Here is a 26,739-nt window from a genome sequence, read left to right on the forward strand (position 1 = left end):
TCTTAAGAATGTTATTGGAAGTTCAGAAGAACGTTTTTACCTGTTTAAGATGTATTTAAATATATAATGTGGAATAATGGTAACCTTAAATATAAAAGATTTAGGGCTTATTGAAGAAAAACAAGAAGGCCCTTCTAGGAAATGCCTCGAATGATATAATGTGGATCCAAAATTGAAAGCAGACAGACAGTATTATGTAGTTAGGAAAGAGCTTTTATCTTAGCCCTCTCCAGGTCTGGAGAGCTTCTGGGTTCTATCAATGGTTTGAGCAGGGCCAGCCAATCCACAAGGGAGGTCAGAGGTCTGCTTGAGGTCAGAGGCCCAATGGATGGCTCAGTCAGGATTAGCTATGTCTGTTTCTGTTTTTTGTCCTTTGCTTTAATTACTGTTCCACATGGTCCCCTGAAACATGTATGCCGTGCTTCTGCAACAACGTAGCAAGATTTAAAACATATTCTTCTCAACATGCTTAGCTTGCAAGAAGAAAAGAAATGGTAGATTATTTAAGAGTGCAAAAGGCTAACCTTTCTTACAAAATTGATTTGGCAATACATCAGCTTTTTAAAGAGAAATTGATTTTTTTAAAACTTTAAACTGCAGCCTTGGTGATTTTTGATATGCATTTTTATGGGTGGGGTAAGTGGTGATGGGAAGAAGCAGGCTGATATATGCTTGCCTGTACTCATCTAACTCTAAAATACTTAATATATCTTTAGCAATAAAGAAAAAATTCCACACAATAAAAAGGCTTCCCAAAGCTCAAACTATAGAAATAATGAAAGTTAGACTCTGTATAGCCCACTGTACCTTCCAAAGCTTTCTGCTTCTGAGGGGATAGCAGTATATCTGTTTGGTGGTAGTAGGTTTCCTTGGGGTCATTTTTATCTTCAGAATTTGGCTCTGTTGATATAATCTTCTGGCACTCTGTTAGCTCCTGTTTAAGTCTGGTTAGTCCAAGGCTCTTTTCATCATGGTTATCATGTTGGTCTGTATCACTGGTCAGTATTTTCTCAATAAGAAGCAGATTATCTGTAGCACACACTGCACAGTTGAACTCAACACTGTTTGGAAAATGTGTTTGAAAACAGACTTCATCATGGTTCTTTTTTGAAAGGTCTTCAGAATCTCTGTAGCTCACATTATTTACTGCAGGCATAATTATCTGGAATTTGTCTTTTTCAGCATTTCCCAGAGTGCTGGGTGACTCTATAGGGTTTTTCATATCTGTGAGATAATTAGAATAAACTGGGCCTTCTTTATCATTTTGAATAATTAATCTTTGGTCTAACTTATCTGTTATTAAGGTCATAACTGGCACTTTTGTTTTGCTGAGGACTTCTTTCTCTGGGTTACTTGACTGGGACTCTTTCTGACCCCAGTCTAAAGTGCTTTGGATACTGCTGTTGTGTGGACTGCCAGCAGAGAGGCTGCTGGAGATTGCTGGGCTAAGAGTTGGATGCTGTGTACTCTTCATTTCCAATAGCTTCTGTGTTTTTGTATGAGAGTCAGTACATAAAGTGGTTCGGTTAAAGTTTCTGTCAGTCGTATTAACACGCTCTTCCTCATAGTCTTTTGAAAGTCCAGCATAGTCATTAAAGGAAAATGTATCCCCAGGGGTTTCTTTAGGTCCTGAGTGTTTGGTGGCCCAGTGTAATAGGCTGAAAGAGGTGGAGGATTTCAGAGCATTTTGAATAGAAGGGAAAGATAAAGAATTTGAGTTCTCATAGCAATCTGCAGGTGGAATTTTGCTGTCTTTGCAGTGAATATTGTCTGCCTTTTCTCCTGTGAGCTGCTCACTCAGAGACGACAAAGAACAAAAGTGAAAGTCATCTTGAACTGGAAAAATGTCAGTAATGATACTTGGCAAATAATTTATTCTGTCTGTGCTATGCTGTATATGTGAACCTGATGTGATATTTTCTAGTTTATCAAGGATGATCTTTCTCTCTCTGTGTGTATCTTTGGGATCCTTAAAAGGCATTGTACTCAAGTCTGTATCACTTAAACTTGTGGTCTTTAGGGTATCATGCAAAACAGGAAGAATGTTTCTGAAAAGCGTCTCAGCCTCAGAGAAATGTTTCTTTTGGGAGTTATTCTTACTAGTTATAAAGTCCTTCTGCTGAAATGTGGCAGATTCTACCTCGTAGTCCTTTAATACTGAAGATAGTGCATCAGGCTTATTCTCCCTCTCAGGGGTTGAGCACAGAGAAACCACAGTCGTATCAAAATTCTCTTCCTTCTGGCCAACAGACACAATAGGAGAGACACGCCAACAGTCTGAACTCTGATTCTTGTTTTCAGGCTGCCACTTTTCAGAGCACCTGTTATCAGCCTGTGCAAAAGACTTGGAACATTCTTTAGTAGTGTGATTGGAGGAAATATTTCTGTATTTAGCTAGTTTTCCACTTCTTTTAGGAGGAGTTATACTTATTAATATATTCTGTTTCTTACTCATGTATTTAACCTTAATTCCTTTTCCTACAATGCTGACTTTCAGTGAGAGGCTTTCAGTTCTGGCAATGTCTCTTCCAGATTTAGATGGTGTCTTACGTTTTATTTCTTCCACCGACATATTCTTATATTTAGAAGAGCAGCTTCTAGAGGTGCAGCATCTCTGAATGTATCTGATGGAATAATACTGGTGACACTTTGAACATCTCTTTTTTGTTTGGAACTGTATTCCTGTTTTACAGAAAAATCCCTTCTTGATTTCTACTTGTACACTGATAGTCCCGCATTTCACTTCTGTAATAATTTTGCCTTTTGCTGGTTTAAAGCCTTCTAATGTGTTTGGAAAACCCTGCAGTGTAATTTTTCCTGATAATGATTCTTCACAGTCATTAAACATGACCACTGCTAAGACTTTCTCTAGGTGATGAGAAATGGATGAAGGAGGATCATCATTTTCCTTCTTCCTACTTGTTTTGCTGTCAGTTGGAGGTTGTTTCTTATCTTCAGGGAGAAAAGGGGGTTCCTGGTTTCTATTCATAGAAGCACATGTATTCTCATCTCCTTTTCCCCTAGATTTCCCTAATGTCCTAATCTGATGAAGCAAAGCTCCTGAGGTGTCTGCTTTAACTTCTCTTTTAAGATCTTCTATATATTTTCAGCTTGCTTCATTAGTGGGCTGAGGTTCACCTAAAGAAGAAGCCAGAAAAAATTTTAAAACAGGTTTTTGTATGTATTTAGAGAGCAGATGTTCTGAATTTTAGAATGAAAATAAAAATACATCCTTTGTAGATATTAAAAGTGACATTTTTCATTCATTTCTAGTATTCTAGTATTTTACACAAAAATTCATTTCTAATATCTCATTTTAAAGCAATTAACTTAGAATGCAGAATATCACCTGGTAGTTTTAGGAAGTAAGAATCTAATTAAGTATTACTCTAAAACAGAGACTTCCAAATTAGGGGAAATGAAAACTTCAGAGCAAATTTATGCAAATAAATTTTAGGAGACTTCTTGATAAAGAGCACATTGCTGTGATCAGATATTTGGTCCAAGAACTGTCACCTTGTAAACTTTACTCCTCTGCTTTTTAATGTTAGAATATTGTGCTTGAGAGATTTTTGAACTTGAGCAGGAGGTACCAGATCTTGTGTGAAAAACAGTGGACAGGAGTTCCCATTGTGGCTCAGTGGAAACAAATCTGACTAGTAACCAGGAGGAAGCATGTTTGATCCCTGGCCCTGCTCAGTGGGTTAAGGATCCAGCATTGCGTGAGCTGTGGTGTAGGTCACAGATATGGCTCAGATCTGGTGTTGTTGTGGCTGTGGTGTAGGCTGGCAGCTGCAGCTCTAACTCCACCCCTAGCCTGGGAACTTCCATATGCTATGAGTGCAGCCATAAAAAAAAAAAAAAAAAAAAAAAAAAAGTGGACAAAATACAGAGATCTCAAATTATGTTTTAAGCTGCATCTGAAAGAGTGTTTTAAAAGAAATAGAAAAAAGAATGGGCAAAAAATAAATAATGATTTAAGAAGATGGGATCAAGATGGCATAGGAGTAAGACATGGTACTCACCTTTTCCCACAAACACATCAAAAAAAAAAAAAGAAACCATCTGCATATAGAAGGATTGGCAAAGAACATCTATGGAATGCTGACAGAAGACCTTAAACCTCCAAAAAAGGCAAGAAAGCTTCCGCATAACTGGGTAGAACAAAAGGGGGAGAAAAAGAGAAAGAAGAGGAAAAAAAAGGAATGAGGACCTGAACAGTACTCCTGAGAGGGAGCTGTGAAAGAGAAAAGGAATCCTCACCTTGGGAGGCCACCTGACAGATGGGGAGATCAGCTGGGTTGGAAGTGAAATGGCAGAGCCTTGGATAAAAGCACAGCAGCTGGACTGAGGAGGGCAATGCAGAGAGTGTGCCACACAGACCATTGGTAGCACTGCCCAGGACACTACAGCCTGAGTTGGTTGGGTGGGAACTAGGCACTAGATTTAGGTTTCTGAGTTCGGTTCCAGGGAGAGGACTAGAACTGGCTGTGTGGAGACAACCTGAGGGGCTATGGAACAGTGCATCATGGGCTGAGAAACAGAGTGCCATAGCTGAAAGAGCATGGGAGGAGGCCTGGGCCAGCAGAAGAAGCCAGCCACCATTGTTGGGGAGAGTGAGAAGGGGAGGAATGGGAGTGCCATAGGAATATCTTTCTCTGCACACTGTGTGGGCTCTCAGGCACCAGGGAAAACCACTGTAGCCATCTCATACTTTAGAGGTGGACACAGCCCACCACCACTAGGGATCCATGAACAGGTGCCACCTGTAGCCCCAGTAATCTCAGGGGTCACTTCAGAGGAGGGCACTGCAACTGGGTGCCACCCATTGTTGCTCTCACTCCCCTTGGAACACAAATGCCTTGCTGCTGCCACTGCCAAAGACTCTGGGCACCACCTACACTTTCATGAGTGTCACTGCCACTTCCCAGAGCCCTGCAACCAGGAACACCCTGTGCCACCTCCCCTTGGGTCCTTTCCACTGTCAGGGGCCCATCAGCTAGGCACTAGTATAGGCAATGCCCATGCCTCCATCTCCTTGGAATTGTGCACAGGCCGTACACTGGCATACCTCTTATCAAGGCGATAACAGCCTACACACACTGAAGAAAGAGAGAGCAAACACCCAAAGCAAAAGAAGCCCTAACAAACACACACACAAATGAAAAAAGAAAGAAAAGTAAACCCTCACAAAATACCCAGGGACACTCTCGCATATAAATAGCCCTCAATGACTAGAGTAGATAGTTGTTTTCCCTAAACTCACAGAATAAGAAAAATATAAACAAAATGAAGAAGCTCAGGGACTATACTCATTTAAAAGAACAGGAGAATTCTCCTGAAGGAACAAACAATGCAACAGACCTCAGCAATCTAACAGACACTGAGTTCAAAAGGAGACACTGGAAATACTGGAGAAATTATGAGCAGGTCTGAACAGTAATACAGATTGCTTTAGAAATGAAACAGAAACTATAAGGAGGAGCAAAAAAAAATTAGAAAATTCATTTGCAGAGACACAAGTTCAGTTAAATGCATTGAAGAGCAGCAGAATGAATAATGCAGAGGAATGAATACATGACTTGGAAGATAGAATAATGGTAATCACCCACTCAGGACAGCAGACAGGAAATGAAATAAATAAAAAAAAGTGACAGCAGTATAAGAGATCTATGGGATAATATAAAGCAGACCATTCTACACATAATAGGGTTCCAGAAAGAGAAGAAAAATAAAAGGGGATTGAAAATATATTTGAAGAATGCTCCAAGTCAAAAGACACAGAGAAGTTCCTGTTGTGGCTCAGTGGTTAATGAATCTGACTAGGAACCATGAAGTTGCAGGTTCGATCGCTGGTCTCGCTCAGCGGGTTAAGGATCCAGCATTGCTGTGAGCTGCGGTGTAGGTCACAGACGCAGCTCGGATCCCGCATTGCTGTGGCTCTAGCTTAGGCCAGCAGCTTCAGCTCCGATTAGACCCCTAGACTGGGAATCTCCATATGCCATGGGTGAGGCCCTAGAAAAAACAAAAAGACAAAAAAAAAAAAAAAAAAATACATAGAGTGGCAGACTTGACTACAAAAAAAAAAAAAAAAAAAAAGACCTTATAATATGCTGTTTCAAGAGGTTCCCCTTAGGGCAAAAACATAAACTGAAAGTGAGGGAATGGAGAAAGATATTTCATGCAAATGGAAAAGACAGGAAAGAGGGAGTTGCAATACTCATGTCAGACAAAATAGACTTTAAAACAAAGGCCATAAATAAAGACAAAGAAGGACATTATTTAATGATAAAAAGATCAGTTCAAGAAGAGGATATTACACTTGTCAATATATATGCCCCTAATATAGGTGCACCCTAATACAACAAATACTAACCAACATAAAAGGAGAAATTGATGGGAATATAATAATAGTAAATTTTAACACCCCACTCACATCAATGGACAGATCCTCTAGGCAGAAAATCATTAAGTCAAGAGAAATCCTAAATGACACTATTAAACTGTTAGATTTAATTGGTAGTTACAGGACAATACATCCAAAAAAAATCAGAATACACATTCTTTTCAAGTGCACACGGAACATTCTCTAGGATTGACCACATACTGGGGCACAAAACTAACCCCAACAAATTTAAGAATATAAAATTATTTCAGGCACTTTCTCTGACCACAATGTCATGAAACTAGAAATCAACCACAGGGGGGAAAATGAGGAAAAACTGACTACATGGAGACTAAAAATATGCTACTAAAAAACCAGTGGGTGAATGAGGAAATCAAAATGAAATTAAAAAATACCTAGAGACAAATGACAAAGAAAACACAACCATTCAAGTTCTATGAGATGCCAGAAAAGCAGTTCTTAGGAGGAAGTTCATAGCAATATAGGCTTTTGTCAAAACAGAAGAAAAATGTCAAATCAACAACTTAACCTACCACCTAAAAGAATTAGAAAAAGAAGAATATACAAAACCTAATGTTAGCAGAAGGAAGGAAATATAAAGATCAGAGAGGAGATCAATAAAATAGAGATTCAAAAAACAATAGACAAAAAAATCAGTCAAACCAAGAGCTGGTTCTTTGAAAGGGTAGACAAAATTGACAAGCCTCTGGCCAGACTCACAAAGAAGGGAGAGACAACCCAAATAAAGTAAGAAATGAAAAAGGAGAAATCTCAACAGATAATGAAGAAATACAAAATCCATAAGGCAATACTATGAACAATTTTATGCCAACAAATCTGACAACCTAGAAGAAATGGATAACTTTCTAGAGACATACAACAGGCCAAAACTGAATCAAGAAGAAATAGGTTGTTTGAACAGACCAATCACTTGAAATGAAATTGAATATTTAACAAAAACACTCCCCACAAACAAAAGTCCAGGACCGGATGGCTTCACAGGTGAATTCTACCAAACATACAAAGAAGTACTTATACCCATTATCTTCTTAAACTTTGACAAAAGATTGAAGAAGAAGGGATGCTCTCAAAGACATTCCATGAAGCCACCATCACCCTAATATCAAAACCAGGCAAAAATACTACCAAAAAAGAAAATTATAGGCCTATATCTTTGATGAATATAGACACAAAAATCCTCAACAAAATTTTAGCCAACTGAATCCAACATATAAAAAATATCATATACCATGACCAAGTGGGATTCATCCCAAGATCACAAGGATGGTTCAACATATGCAAATCAATCAATGTCATACACCACATTAACAAAAGAAAAGTCCAAAACCACATGATCATCTCAATAGATGCAGAAAAAGCACTTGACAAAATCCAACATCCATTCATGATAAAAAAAAACTCTTACCAATTTGTGGGTACAGAGGGAACATGCCTTAACATAATCAAAGCTATTATGACAAACTCACAGGCAATATAACTGAGAAAAGCTGGAAGCTTTCCCGCAAAATCTGAAACAAGGCAAGGATGCCCACTCTCACCACTTTTATTCAATTAGTATTGAAAGTCCTTGGAGTTCCCATCGTGGCGCAGAGGAAATGAAGGTGGCTAGGAACCATGAGGTTGAGGGTTCAATCTCTGGCCTCACTCGGTGGGTTAAGGATCTGGCATTCCATGAGCTGTGGTGTAGGTCACAGACGTGGCTCAGATCTCTGTTGCTGTGGCTGTGATGTAGGATGGCAGCTGTAGCTCTGATTCGACCCCTAGCCTGGAAAGTTCAATATGCCATGGGTGCGGGCCTAAAAAGAAAAAAACAAAAAAGGAAAAAAGAAAGTTCTATCCACAGCAATTAGAGAAATAAAAGAAATAAAAAGTATGCAGATTAGAAGAAAAGATGTAAAATTGTAACTATGAAGATGACATGAAACCCTAAAGGACTCCACACAAAAACTGGTGGAACTGATCAATGAATTCAGCAAAGTAGCAGGATACAAGATTATGATTCAGAAATCAATTGCATTTTTGTATACTAACAGCAAAATATTAGAAAAGGAATACAAAAATACAATACCTTTTAAAATTGCACCCTCAAAAATTGAATACCTAGGAATAAATCTAAGAAGGTGAAAGACCTATATGTTGAGAAATATAAAACATTATTCAAGGAAACTAAAGAGGATTCAAAGAAATGGAAAAGTATCCCATGTTCCTGGTTGGAAGAATTAATACCATTAAAATGGCCATACTACCCAAAGCAATTTACAGATTCAATGCAATACCTATCGAATTACCCAGGACATTTTCCACAGAACTAAAACAAACAATCTTAAAATTTATATGGAACCATAAAGACCTAGAATTGCCAAAGCAATCCTGAGGAACAAAAACCAAGCAGGAGGCATAACTCTCCAAGTTTTCAGAAGATATTATAAAGCTACAGTAATCAAGACAGTGTGGTTCTGGTATAAAAACAGACATCCAGACCAAGAAACAGAATGGAGAACCCAGGAATAAACCCAGACCCTATGGCCAATTAATCTTCCCACACAGGAGGCGAGAATATAAAATGAGAAGAAGACAGCAAGTGATGCTAGGAAAACTGGATAGCTGCATGTAAATCAATGATACTACAAAACATCCTCACAACATTCACTCAAAATGGCTTAAAGACTTAAACATGAGATAAGACCCCATAAAACTCCTGGAAGAGAACATAGGCAAAACATTCTCTGATATCACGCATACAAATGGTCAGTATGGGTGACCATTTTCATAAGTCAGTTTCTCAAGGCAATGTAAATAAAACCAAAAATAAACCAGTGGGACCAAATAAAATCAAAAAGCTTTTGCACAGAAAATAAAACCATAAAAATATAGAACTGATGGAATGGGAGAAAACAGTTGCAAACGATGCAACTAACAAGGGTTAATCTCCAAACTATACAAACAACTCCTACAACTCAACAGAGAGAAAACTAACAACCCAATTGACAAACGGGCAGAAGACCTAAATAGACATTTCTCTAAGGAAGATAAATGGATGGCCAACAGGAACATGAAATAAATGCTCAACATCACTAATTAGAGAAATGTAAATAAAAACTGCAAGGTACCACCTCACACCAGTCAGAATGGCCATCATTAATAAGTCAGCAAACAACTAATGCTGCAGAGGGTGTGGAAAAAAGGGAACCCTCCTACACTATGAGTAGGAATGTAAATTGGTACAACCACTATGGAAAACAGTATGGAGGTTCTTCAGACAACTAAATATAGAATTACCACATGATCCAGCAATCCCACTCCTGGGCATCTATCTGGACAAAATGTTGATTCAGAAAGATACATGCACCTCTGTGTTCATTGAAGCACTATTCACAATAGCCAAGACATGGAAACCACCTAAATGTCCATTGACAGATGAATGGATTAAGAAGATGTGGTACATATACGCAATGGAATACTACTCGACCATAATAAAGAACAAAATAATGCCATGGATGGAACTAGAGACTCTCATACTAAGTGAAGTAAGTCAGAAAGAGAAAGACAGATGCTATATGATATCACCTATATCTGGAGTCTAATATCTGGGACAGTGAACCTTTCCACAGAAAAGAAACTCATGGACTTGGAGAACAGACTTGTGATTCCCAAGGAGGGGGGAGTGGGATGGATTGGGAATTTGGGATTAATAGATGGAAACTATTGCCTTTGGAATGGATTAGCAATGAGCTCCTGCTGTGTAGCACTGAGAACTATATCTAGTCACTTATGATGGAGCATGATAAAGTGAGAAAAAAGAATGTATATATGTATGTGTGTACAGTAGAAAAATGACAGAATACTGTAAACCACCTATAATGGAAAAAATAAAAATAATTATTACAAAGATAAAAATAAATAAAATCCAAGGTTGTGGAATCTAAAATATGGCATAGATCACCCTATCTACAGAATGGAAACAGACTCACAGACATGGAGAGCAGACTTGTGGTTGCCAAGGAGGAGGGGGAGGGAGAGTTTAGGGTTAGTAGATGCAAACATTTGGAGAGATTAAGCAATGAGATCCTGTTGTATAGCATAGGGAACTATATCCAGTCTCTTTGTATAGAATATGATGGAAGATAATATGAGAAAAAGAATGCATATGCATGCATAACTGGGCCACTTTGCTCTACAGCAGAAATTGACAGAACATTGTAAATCAACTAAAATAATTTTTTTTAAAAATTAAATGAGTTCCTAAAAAGAGGCAAAGCATCTCATCAATAATTTTTGTACTGATTACTTGAAATATTTTAGAAATACGGGAGAAAATAAAACATTATTAAAATTTAAGAACAAATAATATCATGGAAATCTATGAATCAGGTGTCCACAAAGATATTTTTAATAAGTCGATTAAGCTAAAAATTTGAAAAGGATTACTTATAATGATTTTAAATGTTCTTAATTTATTATTTGTTTATTTTTAGGTCTGTGCCTGCAGCACATGGAAGTTCCCAGGCTAGGGGATGAATCGGAGCTGCAGCTGCCAGCCTCTGCCACAGCCACCGCAATGTCATATCTGAGCTGTATCTGCAACTTACACCACAGCTCACAGCATTGCTGAGTCCTTAACCCACTAAGTAGGGCCAGGGATTGAACCCGCCTCCTCATGGATTCTAGTTTGGTTCATTATCACTTAGCCACAATAGGAATTCCCTAAATGTTCTTAATTTAAATGTTATTTTTATATATACTTATATATTTTTAATATAAAATACATATATACTTATATAAAGAGTACATAAATAAATTCTTCAATCAGAGGAAGAAAAACACCCTACCAAAATTTAGCTAGCAGTGGCTTAAAGTTTGGGGTGCAGAAAAATAATTGCTGTCAAAATCAAAGAATTATTAACTTCCACCTTCAGGAGAGGTATACTGATGTCTGATTTGACACATAGGTTCTATTCTGAGGGAATGGCTTTTCTTACAGCAGGTACTGAAACAGTTTCTAGTAGACCTGGTTACAATCTGATAGCTATAATGTGGAAGTTGAGGGAGAAAAGACCTAGAGATCTAGGTCTCTATTTACAATATAGCATGTACACAGTAGTGGTTTATAGACTGATAGCTTGCCTTCCGGAATTGTGGATTACAAGTTATTTTTAAAAGAACACCCTCATTACAAGAACAGTTCATGATAGCCATTTTCAGTTTTATAATTTATAGCTTATAGCCTCTTTCAGTTTCTGTATGTAGAAAGCTAGGACTGAGTTCCATAATACTGCACTAAGAATAGAGGCTTTAATAGCCTTTGTTTGATTATGTAAATATTTTATTTACATTTTTATCATTTGTAATTTATATAATTGACAATGCAGAAATGTATACATGATAACAATTGACATTTCTAGATAATTTTATAATATTTATATGCATTTATCTTCCTACTTTTATAGATATTCCTATGATAAAGAACAAACTATATAACCTGTGTTGTTCATTTTGTATGTACTTATAAAACCAGTGAATTGGACTTACATACTGTGGGATTCAAGATTTTCCATTTTGTATAGACTTTTCTTCTTTTCCTCCTTGTTTTGGAAAGCTAAGGGTCTGCAGCTTTCACTGTCCTTTGGAAGCATTACATTTGACATTATTTTCCATTCAGAATTTAGGTTTGATGAAATTACCAACTCAACTCATTTGCCACCTTGATAACATAGTATCATTCTCTGGTACCCATAGTGTTGGCCTTTGAACCATTTTATTATCGTCATTACACTCTCCTTTCCTGTTTAATTCCACCCCAACTATTTAGTGCATTATAATATATTATGCAAACACTCAAAAATGTATTCTTTTCATGCATGTAAACATTTAAGATAGAAGTTATAGAGTCATACTCTATGTAACTGATGATTTTACATTCCAATTTTTCTTAGCCTATTAGAAGTGCCAAATTTTACAAATTAATTCAATGTCATCAAGTTTATAATCCTGCTAAATTAAGTGGGATAGAGAGATGGTTTGCCTTCATTATGATATATGAAAACATTATAAGATTTAATGTATATTATATATTCTTTGTAGAAGAATCAACTCTTGGAAGAAGGTAAAATTGATTATTTACCTTCATTATGAAATAAAGGATTATTTTCCCTGTTGATAGCTTAACTAATAGAAAGTATTGGTGAGATATCTAGGGGAAAAGCAGCCTGTTAACATCCCAGGTAAGCATCTGCCTGTGCTTAGAGCTAAGCCCTATTCAATTGCTTTACTTTTTGAGGATTAAACTGTCTGCAGAGATGCAAAGAGAAATTGCTTCCCACTGAAGCAGTTTGTTTTGAGTGTATTTGGGCAGGCTGTGCCTTTGGACACCTCAGCAAAGAAGCTCATTTTTTATCTGTTTTATCTGTAACTCAAATAAAATGGGGCCTCTTTGTGGCCAGTTTTGGCAATAAATTTAAATTCTTAACTTATTTCTTACCTCAAAATCCTGTCCATCATAGTACATGTTGATTTCAAATACTTTTCCTTCCATGAACTCTCAGTCTCATAACTTTGTGAAAATTCTTTTTCTTTAGGCTACTTTTCTTACACAGAGCAGTTGACACTCATTTGGTGTCTTCCAATTATCCTTATTTTATCTCTCCCCAGTAAGTACAATTAAGTTCCTATGGCTGACTAAGCAAGCAATAATCCTTTCTTAGAAGGCCAATGTAGGGGTGGGGGTGGGGAGAGGATTACAAACATGGAATTAATATCTTTCTTTTTTTTTAGCCCCATGTCTTACTCATATTGGATTCTCTAATTTTAAATATGCTTCAAAAGCACTTGACTAGGTTGTTGATTATTTCTCTCTGATCCCATATAGTTTGAACACAAAGTGTAGTCTGCTGCACTGTGTTTAGAGGAAGACCTGGATTGTGGTCTGACTCTGCTGTTTACTCTACAGGGCATGTAATCTCTGTGAGGCTGTTTCTTTCACCTCTAAAATGAAAATGGTAACAAATTTCACCTTGTAGAGTTGTCTTGAGGAAACATAAATGAAAATGTTATAAATGTTTCCAGTAGATAGCTTGTATTATTCTTAACCTTATTTTAGAATATATATACATGTCTATTAGAATACACAAATAATTAGAGTTAAACAGTACCTGACATTGGGAGACTATCTGCTACATCAGAGCTGTAAGTGAGTGCTTGGGGAAAGTTGATCCAGCCATAAACTTTGAGCTAGAACATCTAGTATCTGTCACAAAGCATGATACATAATGCGTACTTAATACACATGCAAGAAGAAATGACTTAGATGGAGAGCTCCAATCTGCATCTAATTACATTTTTAATAATGTGCCCTCCTGTATTTCTAAATGTATTCTTTCCTTTTACTCTCTTAATTTGTTTATGATAATAAAATTTATTATATATATTCTATTATACATGTGTATATACCATATTTTAAATGTATATCACATGCATATTATGAATGTTTATATATAATATATGCCTTTAAAAATTTGGATGACTGCAATAGCATTTTATTTGGTTTTCTTACTTTTATATTAAAATTCCTTGATTATTTACATAGCAGCCAGATTTTTAAAATATAAAAATTATGTCATCCCTTTCTCCTCCCGACCCCAAGTTAAAACACTCTAATGGCCTCTTATTCATCACTTTGAAAAAATTCTATGCACTTTAGTTTTTTTGTTTGTTTGTTTTTTTACATACACTCATGAGATGTAATTTTATCCACAAGTGAAATATTATCGCCACTCGACCTTGGGATTTCCACTACAGATTTCCTGGATTTATATTTTTCATAAATGTTTATTTGTTCTGGGCAAAATTGGTAATAAAGCTCAGGAAAGTTACCATGATTGCTATTATATATCAGCCAAATCCTATCACATTTGAGACTGTTATATTGGATTTTATAGATTTTTTTAAAAACTGGGCTTTGACTCATTACTATATTTCACAGAAGAATGAGGAAAAATGTAAACAGGAAATACAAACAATATCTTTCTACTGCAGAATTACAAAGTGACACCATTATTCTCAGAGAATTGTTAGTGGTAAAGTTTTTTTTTTAAGGTATTGTGAGAAAATTTTTACTGGTTCCACTTTCTTGACACATTACTTTAAAATTCTATATTATATTGCTAAAGCTGGAGAGTTTTCCTTGTAACATTCAAAGGGAATGTTCTATTGCCAATAAGAAAAGAAAGATCCATAAAAAGGTAGATAATGATAACTATTAAAATTCTAGAAGAAGACTGCGAAATAAATTTAGAAGGTTAAATGTTTAACTTCTCACATGCCACTGAGTAATCTTTTTAATGCTCTAGTTTTGTGTAGAATTTGAAAGAAATCTTAATGTATATCATAACTTCATTTTTTGGTTTTAACAAAAAGCGTATGTTGCCTCTACTAAATATTTAAAAGAAACTTCTATATGGAAAACAAATTATGAAGGCTTGAAGTTAAAAATATTTAAAGAAAAAAATTCTAAAGTTTCATTTACTTTTTTTTTTCTTTTTTTGTCTTTTTTTTTTGCTGTTTCTTTGGGCCGCTCCCGCGGCGTATGGAGGTTCCCAGGCTAGGGGTCGAATCGGAGCTGCAGATATTGGCCTACGCCAGAGCCACAGCAACGCAGGATCCGAGCCGCGTCTGCAACCTACACCGCAGCTCACAGCAACGCCGGATCATTAACCCACTGAGCAAGGGCAGGGACCGAACCCGCAACCTCATGGTTTCTAGTCGGATTCTTTAACCACTGCGCCACGACGGGAACTCCTAAAATTTCATTTACTTTTGAAAGTGTGTTGAAAGTATACAAACTTGTCTTCTGCTATCATTCCTGATTTTGAATAGCCTGGATTTTAGAGTATATTCTTTTGTTCTTAAATTTAAAAAATATATATGTATAGGGATAAGAGAGGAGTTATATTGGAAAACAGCTGTTCCAGTAATGTCCATATATTAATTCAGACTTGCACTCAACTTCTATGGGTCTACCAAAATGAAACTTTGCAAACTTGATTGCTGGGAAGTAATTCTTTTTTTTTTTTTTTTTAGCTTTTTTTTTAGGGCCACTCCTGAGGCATATGGAGGTTCTCAGGCTAGGGGTCTAATTGGAACTACAGATACAGGTCTACACCACAGCCACAGCCATAGCAATGCCAGATCTGAGCCATGTCTGCGACCTACACCACAGCTCACAGCAGTACCGGATCCTTAACCCACTGAGTGAGGCCAGGGATTGAACCCACAACCTCATGGTTCCTAGTCGGACACTTTTCCGCTGCGCCATGAGGGGAACTCCTGGGAAGTAATTCTTAATAAATGCTGTAGTTTCCTCATGTCTTGAAACTAAACATCTTAAGATCATTTAAGGGTGTCTCTTAGTGCTATTACTGAGTAATAGTTGTTCTTCACACCTTTGCTTTCTTCCCCCTGCAGAAAGCATTGGTGAGTAAATGTATATCTATATTCATTCATATGGAGAAAATATTAAAAACTATTAGAAACCTCTAAATCCCACTTTCGATAAAACCAACTTTTGCTTTCCCCAGGCACCATACATGGAGTAGGTTGTTGAAGCTCATAGTATTTATGTCTATCTGCAAAAGAGACTCGGTGATCTTTGGTGCATAAATATGTTAAAGTCCTGAGTTCAAAAGAATAGATATTAAAAAACCCTCATTACCAAAATAATTATCTTTAAACGTAAGCTTTGTTGGAATGCCATCACCCTGTTTGACCCATAATTGATCAAATATAACTTAGTGGATGAGGGCAGTCGTTGGAGAGCAAGAAACCCACCCTGTACAAGTTAAATCAGAATTTTTGCAGTAAAATGCAGTTAGAAAAAAGCTCTGCGGTTAGTGGCAGAGCATGGAATTTATTAGTATTATTATTACTCTTATTGTTAATGTTTTAAAAACTGGGTAAGGAAAAATTTATATTAGTGAACCAAAAGAAAATTGAGCTCACTGTTTAATAAAGTTTGATGCATTAAGTAATACCATAAAGGAAGGGAAGGATGAACTAAAAATGAAAATCCCCTACACTTTCAAAAGTCTATCATGGAGTTACTGTCATGGTTCAGTGGTTAATGAACATGATTAGTATCCATGAGGATGTGGGTTCGATTCCTGGCCTTGCTCAGTGGGTTAAGGATCTAGCATTGCCGTGAGCTGTGGTGTAGGCTGAGGACACAGCTTGGATCCCACATTGCTGGGGCTGTGGTGTAGGCTGGCAGCTGTAGCTCTGATTTGACCCCTAGCCTGGCAACCTCCATATGCCCTGGGTGTGGCTCTAAAAAGACAAAAGACAAAAAAAAAAAAAAAAAAAAAAGTGTCTACCCTTGGAGAAGAGATAGGTGTGAAGTATTTACTCAACTCCCTCATTTCTTATCAGAGGAAAGGGAGAGATGCAGTGAACTGCTGAAGGAAACATAGTGTTGAGATGCTGCTTCACTTCTCTCTTCACCATGGCAAGACTCTAAAAGTAAATATTTTTACTTAAGATTTTTGAAAGATTTTTATTGATTTATTGTGTTAAATGTAGAGGCTCTTCCTGACACTCTTTAGGAACTTTCTCTTTCCTCTCTTACTTGCTTATAGAATGAAATTGGACTACAATTGGGGAAGTCCAGTGTACTTCCCATAGAGGTAGACTGAAGAACTTTGCACTCGGGGCCATGGGTTCAAGGTTCTGAGCTGGACTTAGTGTAAATAAAACGTAAACTTCAAGTTTAGAGTTTAGAACAAGAATTCTCAAATTAAAGAGAGCTTAAGGATCAACTGAGTAACCTCCTAAAAAATGTAGATTTGGGGCCTCTTTAGAAAGTTGGATTCTGAGGTAGAGCCTAGCTGATATATATATTTGGCTTTTTAGGGCCACCTGAGACATACGGAAGTTCCCAGGCTAGGGGTCGAATTGGAACTGTGGCTGCCATCCTACACCAGAGCCATAGCAACGCTGTATCCAGGCCAAGTCTTCGACCTGCACCACAGCTCATGGCAATGCCGGATCCATAGGCCACTGAACAAGGTCAGGTATTAAACCTGCATCCTCATGGATACTACTCAGATTCATTTCCCCTGAGCCATGATGGTAACTCCACAATATGTATTTTTAATAAGCACTCACCCACCCTTGCAATGACATTACACACATACCAAGTACTTCTGATTCAGACATGCCATTGGAGCAGATACAATTGGATAGGTACAATAGAACCTAAATTCAGAAAATCTTGGAGTTCCCATTGTGGCTCAGTGGTAATGAACCCAACTAGTATCCATGAGGGTTCAATCCCTGGCCCCACTTAGTGACTTAAGGATATATTATTGCTGTGAGCTATGGTGGGTTGCAGATGCAGCTTGGATCCTGCGTTGCTATAGCTGTGGTGTAGGCTGGCAGCTGCAGTTCCAATTCGACCCCTAGCCTGGGAACTTCCATATGCCACAGGTGCAGCCTTAAAAAGACAAAAGAAAAATAAAAATTTTAATAACCTAAAGATTTAAACTAGGGCACTCCTGAGGAAACTTGCAATGAATTGTTTCTTTTCGTTCCACTTCATTTTTCTCTTCTCCCAATTGGTACACATTAAGGCTTAATTTTTAAAATGTTTTCTTTTTGATTTAAGCACAAATTATTTTTCTTTCTATATCAACAAGCTTCTAGGAAGAAAACACCTTGAGAGATCACTTTTTAAATATTTCTCAGCTCAGTGTAAAGTGGCTCTATCCAAATGGTGACCTAAATCAATCATAGGTTTTAATCCCCAATATCCTACTTTCATCTTGTGCTAACCATGATTTGTGATAAAAAAATCTAGCAAGTCAGATTAGTGGGCCAGGGCTACCAGAGTAAGAAGATGTCATGTTGTATTTTTAATTGCTTGTCTCCCCTGTGTTCTTATTTGGTTTCTCAGAGTCAAATGTTTCTATATTTTTGGTTTAACTTTGCCTGTAAGAGCTGAAGTGGTTGGCAAGTACACAGGAGAATACAGTGAAGTGGATGTGTTCAGAAGGAGGGCGCTTAGCACGGTGAATAAGGCAACTAGATGTTGATTTTCCTAGTTATGATGGAGTACCCATAAGCTCATCTATTTTTTTTTTTTTTTGTCTTTTTAGGGCTGTACCTGCAGCGTATGGAGGTTCCCAGGTGAAGGGTCGAATCAGAGTTGTAGCTGCCAGCCTATGTCATAGCCACAGCAATGCCAGATCCAAGCTGCATCTGTGACTTACACCACAGCTCATGGTACCACCAGATCTTTAACCCACTGAGCAAGGCCAGGGATCGAACCTGTGTCCTCATGGATACTAGTCAGATTCGTTTCTGCTGAGCCACGATGGAAACTCCTCTCATCTTCTTCTTATGAAGCACCATTAGTGAGAATATCTTCCTGGGATTGAACCAGACTCTTGGCTGCTCTATAGTTAACCTGACTGGAGCCAACAGAGCTTCAGAGGAAATTTACTTTTGGGCCCAGCATAGGTAGATGAAACAGCCCTATGTAAACAGCCTTAGATTATCCTAATCTCCTGAGGAATCACTGGAGATGTGAACCAAAATATAGGACCCACAAGATCTTATCCTTTAATATATTCCTATCCCATATATGTGGAAAAACATAATAGTTAATAAATATTTGTTGGATGAATGTATGAGTACAACTTGTTCTGTTGTTTACCAACTTCAATAACTTGGTTATTGAAATCAAAAATACCTTTTTGATTTTTACTACTGCCGTGAAATATCTCTGTGTTATTTGCTTAATAATTTTTGATTAAGTTTTTTTTTTAATTTTTTAAAATATTTTTTTATTTTTTTTGTCTTTTTTTTGTTGTTGTTGTTGTTGTTGTTGCTATTTCTTGGGCCGCTCCCGAGGCATATGGAGGTTCCCAGGCTAGGGGTCCAGTCGGAGCTGTAGCCACCGGCCTACGCCAGAGCCACAGCAACGCGGGATCCGAGCCGCATCTGTAACCTACACCACAGCTCACGGCAACGCCGGATCATTAACCCACTGAGCAAGGGCAGGGACGGAACCCGCAACCTCATGGTTCCTAGTCAGATTCGCTAACCACTGTGCCACGACGGGAACTCCTGATTAAGTTTTTAACTTTAGCTTCATGTTAGACATGTGAAATGTGACATGTGATATATTAGTATGTGAAATTCTGGGTTGTAGCTAATACACATTAAAACAAAAACAAATAACCAAAAAAAAATTTTTTTTTAAATCTTGTAGCACCCTGTACCATTTTTCATGTCAGCATTGTTATGTGTCCTCCACTTTAGAAGGTATAGTTATACTCTGTGTGCTATTATCGTGACAATATTATTCTAGACATCCCTGGAAATATATATATTTTTTGTTTCATTTTCTTTTTGGCTTTAGAATGACCGTTAGAGTACAAGTTTAACTAATCCTACATATAAAATGATGCATGAATTAAATTCAATGGCACAAAGAAGAATCACCCTATTCAACTACGATTAGAACTTTACCTACTCTAAATGTTTTTCAATTGCTAGATTTGAGAAATCTATAATTACAGTTTTTTTGTACTCTGACCTTGACCAGCACAGGGACTTCCAGAATCTATTTTAAGAAACTCATTCCATTTACTCAGTCCCATGTGACATTTCACATTATTCCTTTTTGGCTAATTATACTGTCTGAACCAGACAAAAGGTAACAACTTCATTTGAACACATATTTAAAATAATAAAGAGTTTACTAAACACGTGTGTTTCCATTAATATTAAGAACAAGGAAAAATAAAGCACATGTGTACTTAAAATTATCATTAGATACTTTGCAAAAGTTAGTAAAAGAATAAGCACCAGGAGTTCCCCTTGTGGCTCAGCAGAAACGAATCCGACTAAGAGCCATGAGGTTACAGGTTCAATCCCTGGCGTCACTCAGTGGGTTAAGGATCCAGCATTGTCATGAGCTGTGGAGTAGTTTGCAGTCGAGGCTCGGATCCTGTGTTGCTGTAGCTGTGGTATAGGCCAGCAGCTGTAACTCTGACTTGACTCCTAGCCTGGGAACCTCCATATGCTGCAGGTGTGGCCCTAAAAGGGGGGAAAAAAAAGAATAGGCACCAAAGGCTAATTGAATAGTTTCAGGGATTATTTTTCTATTTTTTCTGCTAAAGACATTCCTCTACCTATTGATTAAATGAAGAATGCCTTTGAGCTTTCTAAAGAGGATTGCTATCTCCTTTTTCACTTATTCATACTACTTCAGTAACTATATTCCTGATGAGCTGTGTTTCTCTGAAGACTTAATAATTGCTGAATTACCAATTTTTGGTGGGTTTAAGTAACACCTTCTTAATTCAGAAGCACTCAGCCTTAAAACTCAGTTTGAAGTAGTGTTTAAGTATACTAACTATGTCTTAATCTCCACGCAGAAACCTCAGTGTATAGTTTCCCCCCAACGTGAAATCCCTAGGATTCTTTCAGTCAAGTTGTGTCTTACTCCTCAGGGGCAAATCTCATTGAGTCTGTGGCACTAGAGTGTTTTTAATTTCTTAAAACAGAAAATGTAAGGAATACATTACATTTATTTTACAATGTAAAATATCATCATTCCTTTCCAGCCAAGAACCAGGGTAAACCCATATGTAAACACATTGTTAAATTCTAAAGAGTAAGAATTTCAAGTAAAATAAAAATGGCTGCAGGTTAATTCTATTTCTTCAAGTCCTTCGGAAAAAAGTAATGAACAATGTTCTTTCAAATGTTTCACTGGATCAAAACTACCATGAGATGCCACCTCACACCAGTCAGAATGGCTATCATTAATAAATCCACAAATAACAAGTGCTGGAGGGGCTGTGGAGAAAAGGGAACCCTCCTGCACTGTTGGTGGGAATGTAAACTGGTACAGCCACTATGGAGAACAGTTTGGAGATACCTTAGAAATCGATACATAGAACTTCCATATGACCCCACAATCCCACTCTTGGGCATATATCCAGACAAAACTCTACTTAAAAGAGACACGTGCACCCGCATGTTCATTGCAGCACTATTCACAATAGCCAAGACATGGAAACAACCTAAATGTTCATCAACAGATGATTGGATTTGGAAGAGGTGGTATATATATACACAATGGAATACTACTCAGCCATAAAAAAGAATGACATAGTGCCATTTGCAGCAACATGGATGGAACTAGAGACACTCATACTGAGTGAAATGAGCCAGAAAGACAAAGACAAATACCATATGATATCACTTATAACTGGAATCTAATATCCAGCACAAATGAACATCTCCACAGAAAAGAAAATCATGTACTTGGAAAATATACTTGTGGCTGCCCAATGGGAGGGGGAGGGAGTGGGAGGGATTGGGAGCTTGGGGTTATCAGATACAACCTAGAATAGATTTACAAGGAGAAAAGAAAAGTGTTTCACTGGAAATGCTATCATCATCAGCTATTTACTAAGAGACAACTTTTTATTTTAGCAATATTTAAGGTACTTTAGGCAACATTAAGCCTCATCAAGGGTTTAGAAATTACGTGTGTTACCTCTGAAAAAGCAATTTAATAAGAATATGACTAAAAGGAGTTCCCATTTTTGCTCAGCAGTAATGAATCCTACTGGTATCCATGAGGATGAGTGTTTGACCTCTGTCCTCACTCAGTAGATTAAGTATCTGGCATTGCTGTGAGCTGTGGTGTAGGTCGTAGGCGTAGCTTGTATCCTGCATTGCTGTGGCTGTGGCCATAGCCATGGCCAGCAGCTGTAGCTGCGATTCCACCCCTAGCCTGAGAACTTCCATATGATGCACATGAGGGCCTAAGAAAAAGGGGGTGGGGGAGAATATTACTGTATAGAAGATATAAGGTCTTCATAGAAGTTTTAACCAAAATATTTAGAGGATATACTTTCTCCAGTAAGTTTAGAATCAACATTTTCTATGCTCATTTTACTTATTCAGTAAATACATTTCTGAGGCTTCATCTAAACTAATGCATTTTTTGAAAACAATAAAAAGGCATTTATTTTAGAATGTTCTATGCTTGACATTTTTTTGCTGACCTTCCTTTTAAATAGCTTGATCTACTGACTAAGCTATAGTTTCAGCACTGCCATAAAAAATGTGTAAATTGCAGTCTGGCTGATGATAAGGGAATGAGAAATTGTGTTTAGAATTAATCTGCCAGGTTAATTTAATCACTTTATGATTGGGTTTATATTGGGCAGATAATCAGTGCTAACATTCCATCCCATCTCTCAAATTCACTGAGGTCCAGACATTCTCATGAGATAAGAGTAAAGTATCAGTGCATTTTGTGCAGTCAGTTTTTATCTTCATAAGTCAGATCACATTCAGAATTTTTATTTTGCTTTTTGCAAAAATAATCAGGTACAGTCGATGAAAGAGGCCTCATAGGTGACGAGACAGTTGAGAATTTCACCCATCGTAGTTAAAATTTCTGATGTGTCATTTTAAAAACTTATTTGAAAACTTGGTTATGGGATGATTTTACCCCTGAAAAGAAGACACCAAGACTATTTTATGAATGTCCTGACTGTGATTTCATCTTATGGTTACTCAGATTTCTTTGAAAAGTTAGAGTTCACATAACATTTAAGGAAAAAATGAACTGCTCCCAAGTGAGGGAATAAATAAAAGTAATAATAATAAAATGACAGTAATAAAACTATTTTTTAGTTTACTTTTACAAATAAATAATTTTAGGATACTTAGTCAACATTATGGTAATCTGACACTAGAATAAAAAAACTAATGTTTAAATTCTGAGAGAAGAAAAGATGAAAACTTAATACTTAAATTCTGAGTAAGTGAGGAAGGTAAGAAGAACTGGTTGAATTCTTGATCCAGAGAAGAACCTTCAACTGTAAATATACATTACCATCAAAATCTTGGAACATATTACCTAAAGAACACCTGACAGTGAAGTTTCAAATACATTATTTTGCAAAGTAATTTGGGATTCCTTATGCAAAAGATAGCAGCCACAATATTTGCCTATGAAATTGGTCTAAATCTCAGAGTAGATGCTATTGTTGTTATAGAAAATTTTTTTTTTTTTTTGTCTTTTTGCCATTTCTTGGGCCGCTCCTGCGGCATATGGAGGTTCCCAGGCTAGGGGTCCAATCGGAGCTGTAGCCACAGGTCTACACCAGAGCCACAGCAACACGGGATCCGAGCTGCGTCTGCAACCTACACCACAGCTCATGGCAACGCCAGATCCTTAACCCACTGAGCAAGGGCAGGGACCGAACCCGCAACCTCATGGTTCCTAGTCGGATTCGTTAACCACTGCGCCACGACGGGAACTCCTAGGAAAAATTTTGATTTTTAATGTCTTCTTTCTTAATATCAAATCACAATGTTTCGGGTAATTGGTATATTTATTTCAAAACAATTAAATATAAACATTTATACAATAGAAAAATTAAGTATAAAATTAATCAAGAAAAATTCTACTATCCAAACCAGATGAGAAAATCATTTTTTGTGACTAGTAAATTTAATACTCCAGATGAAACAAAGCAGAATATAGGAATTCAAAACAAGAACCAGAGATGCTTTTAAAATAAAGTGGCCCTCATTGAATTCAGAATGAATTTCAATTATGTTTAGCAGCTTAGCTTCTCAATTACATTTTCCTTGCTTTCCAAATGCACAATTTATTTCAAATAACCAAATTAGGATATGGATGGTGGATATTCAAATGTGTATAAATAAAAGAGGCCTAAACACATTGATTATTTAGAATTTTGGGGGGAAGGTGTAACCATCTTCTCTATTTGGTAACAAATAGGTTACCAACAGCTGTTGGATTTTTTTTTTTTTGTGACTGGAAAGAAATATGTTGAATTATCTTCATACAAAATGCTCAAATAATTTTCCTTTTGCTTTCATCCTTTGCTAAGCAACTAATTTAGGATAGCAAGAATTTAAATAGGGAAAACTTCATTCAAAATGGCAAAAAAACAAAAAAAGAAAAGAGAAGTAAAAAGAACATAAAATCAACTCACCTCGGCAAAGCCTTCATAAATTCCTCAGCTCTAGAGACAGAGATAAAAATGCAATAAATATTTTGAAAGGCAAGAATATGAAGTAAAGATTTGAGTACCTTGTCTTGTTCTACTTGGGATTTATCTGGGTTGTCTAAATCCAAAATCTGATTAGCATACTTAAGCTTATGCAGTGTCAGGAACCATCCTTTAATCAGTCTATTATTATCAGTCTTAAGCATTCCTAACAGTCTATTTTCAAATATACTTTTAGTGAACAGTGCTGCCCTGTGTACTTTTGTGGCTTTAGAGATTGGATAGGGGCACATGTGAAACACACTTGTGGCACTCAACACAACACAGTGCAGATGAAGTAAAAGAAACTCAAACAAAAATGAAAATGAAAATGTTCTAGTTGGACTCTTTACATGGGTGGAGTGAATTTCCAAGTAATTCATTTATCTTTGTATGGCAGATGCAGGGGCAGAAGCAGTGTAGTATATGGTATGGTGAAGGTTGTAGATTTTGATTAAGAAGATTTAAATTTCAGTCATTTTCATATCCTGTGTTGACCTTGGCAAAGTCATCTGAATTCTCTTAGGCTCAATGTACTTATTGGTAAAACTGGGATAGAAAATATAATCCCTGATTTAAAATTTTTGAAATTCTATGAAATATACTAATTACTACATAGTCTAGAATATTTAAATAAATGAAAGCTTTCTAGAATCTTTATCTCAAGGTATTTTTTAATTTCCTCTTTGATTTCCTTAGAATCTTTAAATAAATGAAACATTTCTGTTTAAAGTAGTAGTGTATGACATTGATCATAATTATTCAAGTGATCTTTAATGAATGTTTACTAATGCCTAATGAAAATTTAGGTTTGTCTTGTGGCTTTTTGCAAGAACATAAATTATGGTATATATAAGGCTGGAAGAAGGGAAGTGATGAGAATTGCAACTGCAGAGATAAATTTCTATGCTAAGAAAATATGACTCTATGCTTTGTCCAAAGGGGAGACTTTTTCAAGAAGTTTAAGTAAGGGAAAGCTAGAAAAGATTGCTCTTAACAAGATCTCCTTAGTTGTAGTGTGAAGAATTGATAGGGAGTAAAATCTGAAGTATGGAGAGAAGTAAAATAGATAGTGTCTGGAGATTGGCTGTAGAGTAGGGTAGGGTGAGGGATAAAGTAGACAAATTCAGGGTAACGATACCCAAAGTTCCATGATGAGTAATTGTAAGGCTATTGAAACAGGGATACAGAAGCAGGAACATACTTGGGAGAAAAGATAATTTAATTTTATATATGTAGTATTTGGGAGGCTCTGAGAAGCCCAAGTAGGTATGTCTGATAGACAGTTGGAGATAAAAAATTTGGGAACCATATCAGTCGTGAAGGTCCTGCAGAAATGCACACAGTAACAAGAATAGAAGGCCCAACCTGAAAAATGATCAAAATTTGAATAATGAAAGAGGAAATAAAGACTGGATGTGCTTTTGCCAATGCAATTATTAAGATAATTCTCTAGTAAATGGGAAAATGAAAGGATTTGGAGTGAAATACTTGGATTCAATCTTTGGCTCTCTTATTTATTAACAATGTAACTTTGAGATATTTAACCTTTCTAAGCCAGCTGTAAAATGGGGAAAATGACATTAATATGTATTCATAGAGTTGAGGGTAAAATGAAATAATTGTCAGTATTTTATATATAAAAGTCCTCTGTAATATTAGTATCATGAGAATACACTAACCAAAGAGTTGTTTTCTTAGGAAATTGTTGTAAATAGGGATCCATAAGTAATTCCTAGAAATTTATTGGAAAGAACAGGCCAAAAATAACTTTTACAAAGTCCAGAAATCTGAATTTAAATTAGATTTACAATTTATTTCTACTGGTAAATATAGTGAAGGAGAATTATGTGCCTTTTTCATGGTGTAAAACAAAACAAAGCATTTATGTGATAAACATATCATCATAATGGAATGAAAAATATGCTTATTATTCAGGAGGATGTAAAAGATGGCTGGGAAATAAAAGGTCAGTATGACAAATCTAGTAATTTTTATAAGTATTTTTCAAAAATAATCATTATTAAATGCCTCTACATGGAAACTTTGAGGTTCACACAGATATGTCTGTATTTTCTTCTGTCATCTTAACAGTGCCTCTCAGAACAAACGGAGTTCCCACTGGCTCCCACTCAAGGCTAGATTCCCACTGAGACCCTCACCATGACAATGCAGAGCAGATAATGTTCAGTACCAGTAGGGCCCCTGGGA

General features: G+C 36.7%; 2 protein-coding genes across 6 annotated transcripts in view; one reads left to right on the forward strand and one right to left on the reverse strand.

The window, feature by feature from the left end:
- Positions 1-24,506, reverse strand: part of LOC102165335 (uncharacterized) — a 133,607-nt gene extending 109,101 nt beyond the window's left edge. Inside the window, exons 1-2 of one of the 2 annotated variants that reach the window (XM_085014196.1) lie at positions 24,475-24,506; positions 808-3,138 (exon numbers count right to left, since the gene is read on the reverse strand). In XM_085014196.1, the coding sequence (XP_084870322.1) occupies positions 808-2,989 (2,182 nt within the window). In that variant the 5' untranslated portion in view covers positions 2,990-3,138; positions 24,475-24,506. Of the gene's footprint in view, positions 1-807; positions 3,139-24,474 lie in introns of those variants that run through there. The other variant, XM_085014195.1, reaches the window with a different exon arrangement.
- The window catches only part of MACIR (macrophage immunometabolism regulator), a 790,687-nt gene that overhangs the window by 278,902 nt on the left and 485,046 nt on the right, over positions 1-26,739 (forward strand). The window lies entirely within an intron of this gene.

Source organism: Sus scrofa, chromosome 2 (assembly GCF_054392235.1).
Source record: "Sus scrofa isolate SSC_HxYL_T2T_F1_AM1 chromosome 2, Sscrofa_HxYL_maternal_Yorkshire_Landrace_v2.0, whole genome shotgun sequence".
NCBI classification, from domain to species: domain Eukaryota; kingdom Metazoa; phylum Chordata; class Mammalia; order Artiodactyla; family Suidae; genus Sus; species Sus scrofa.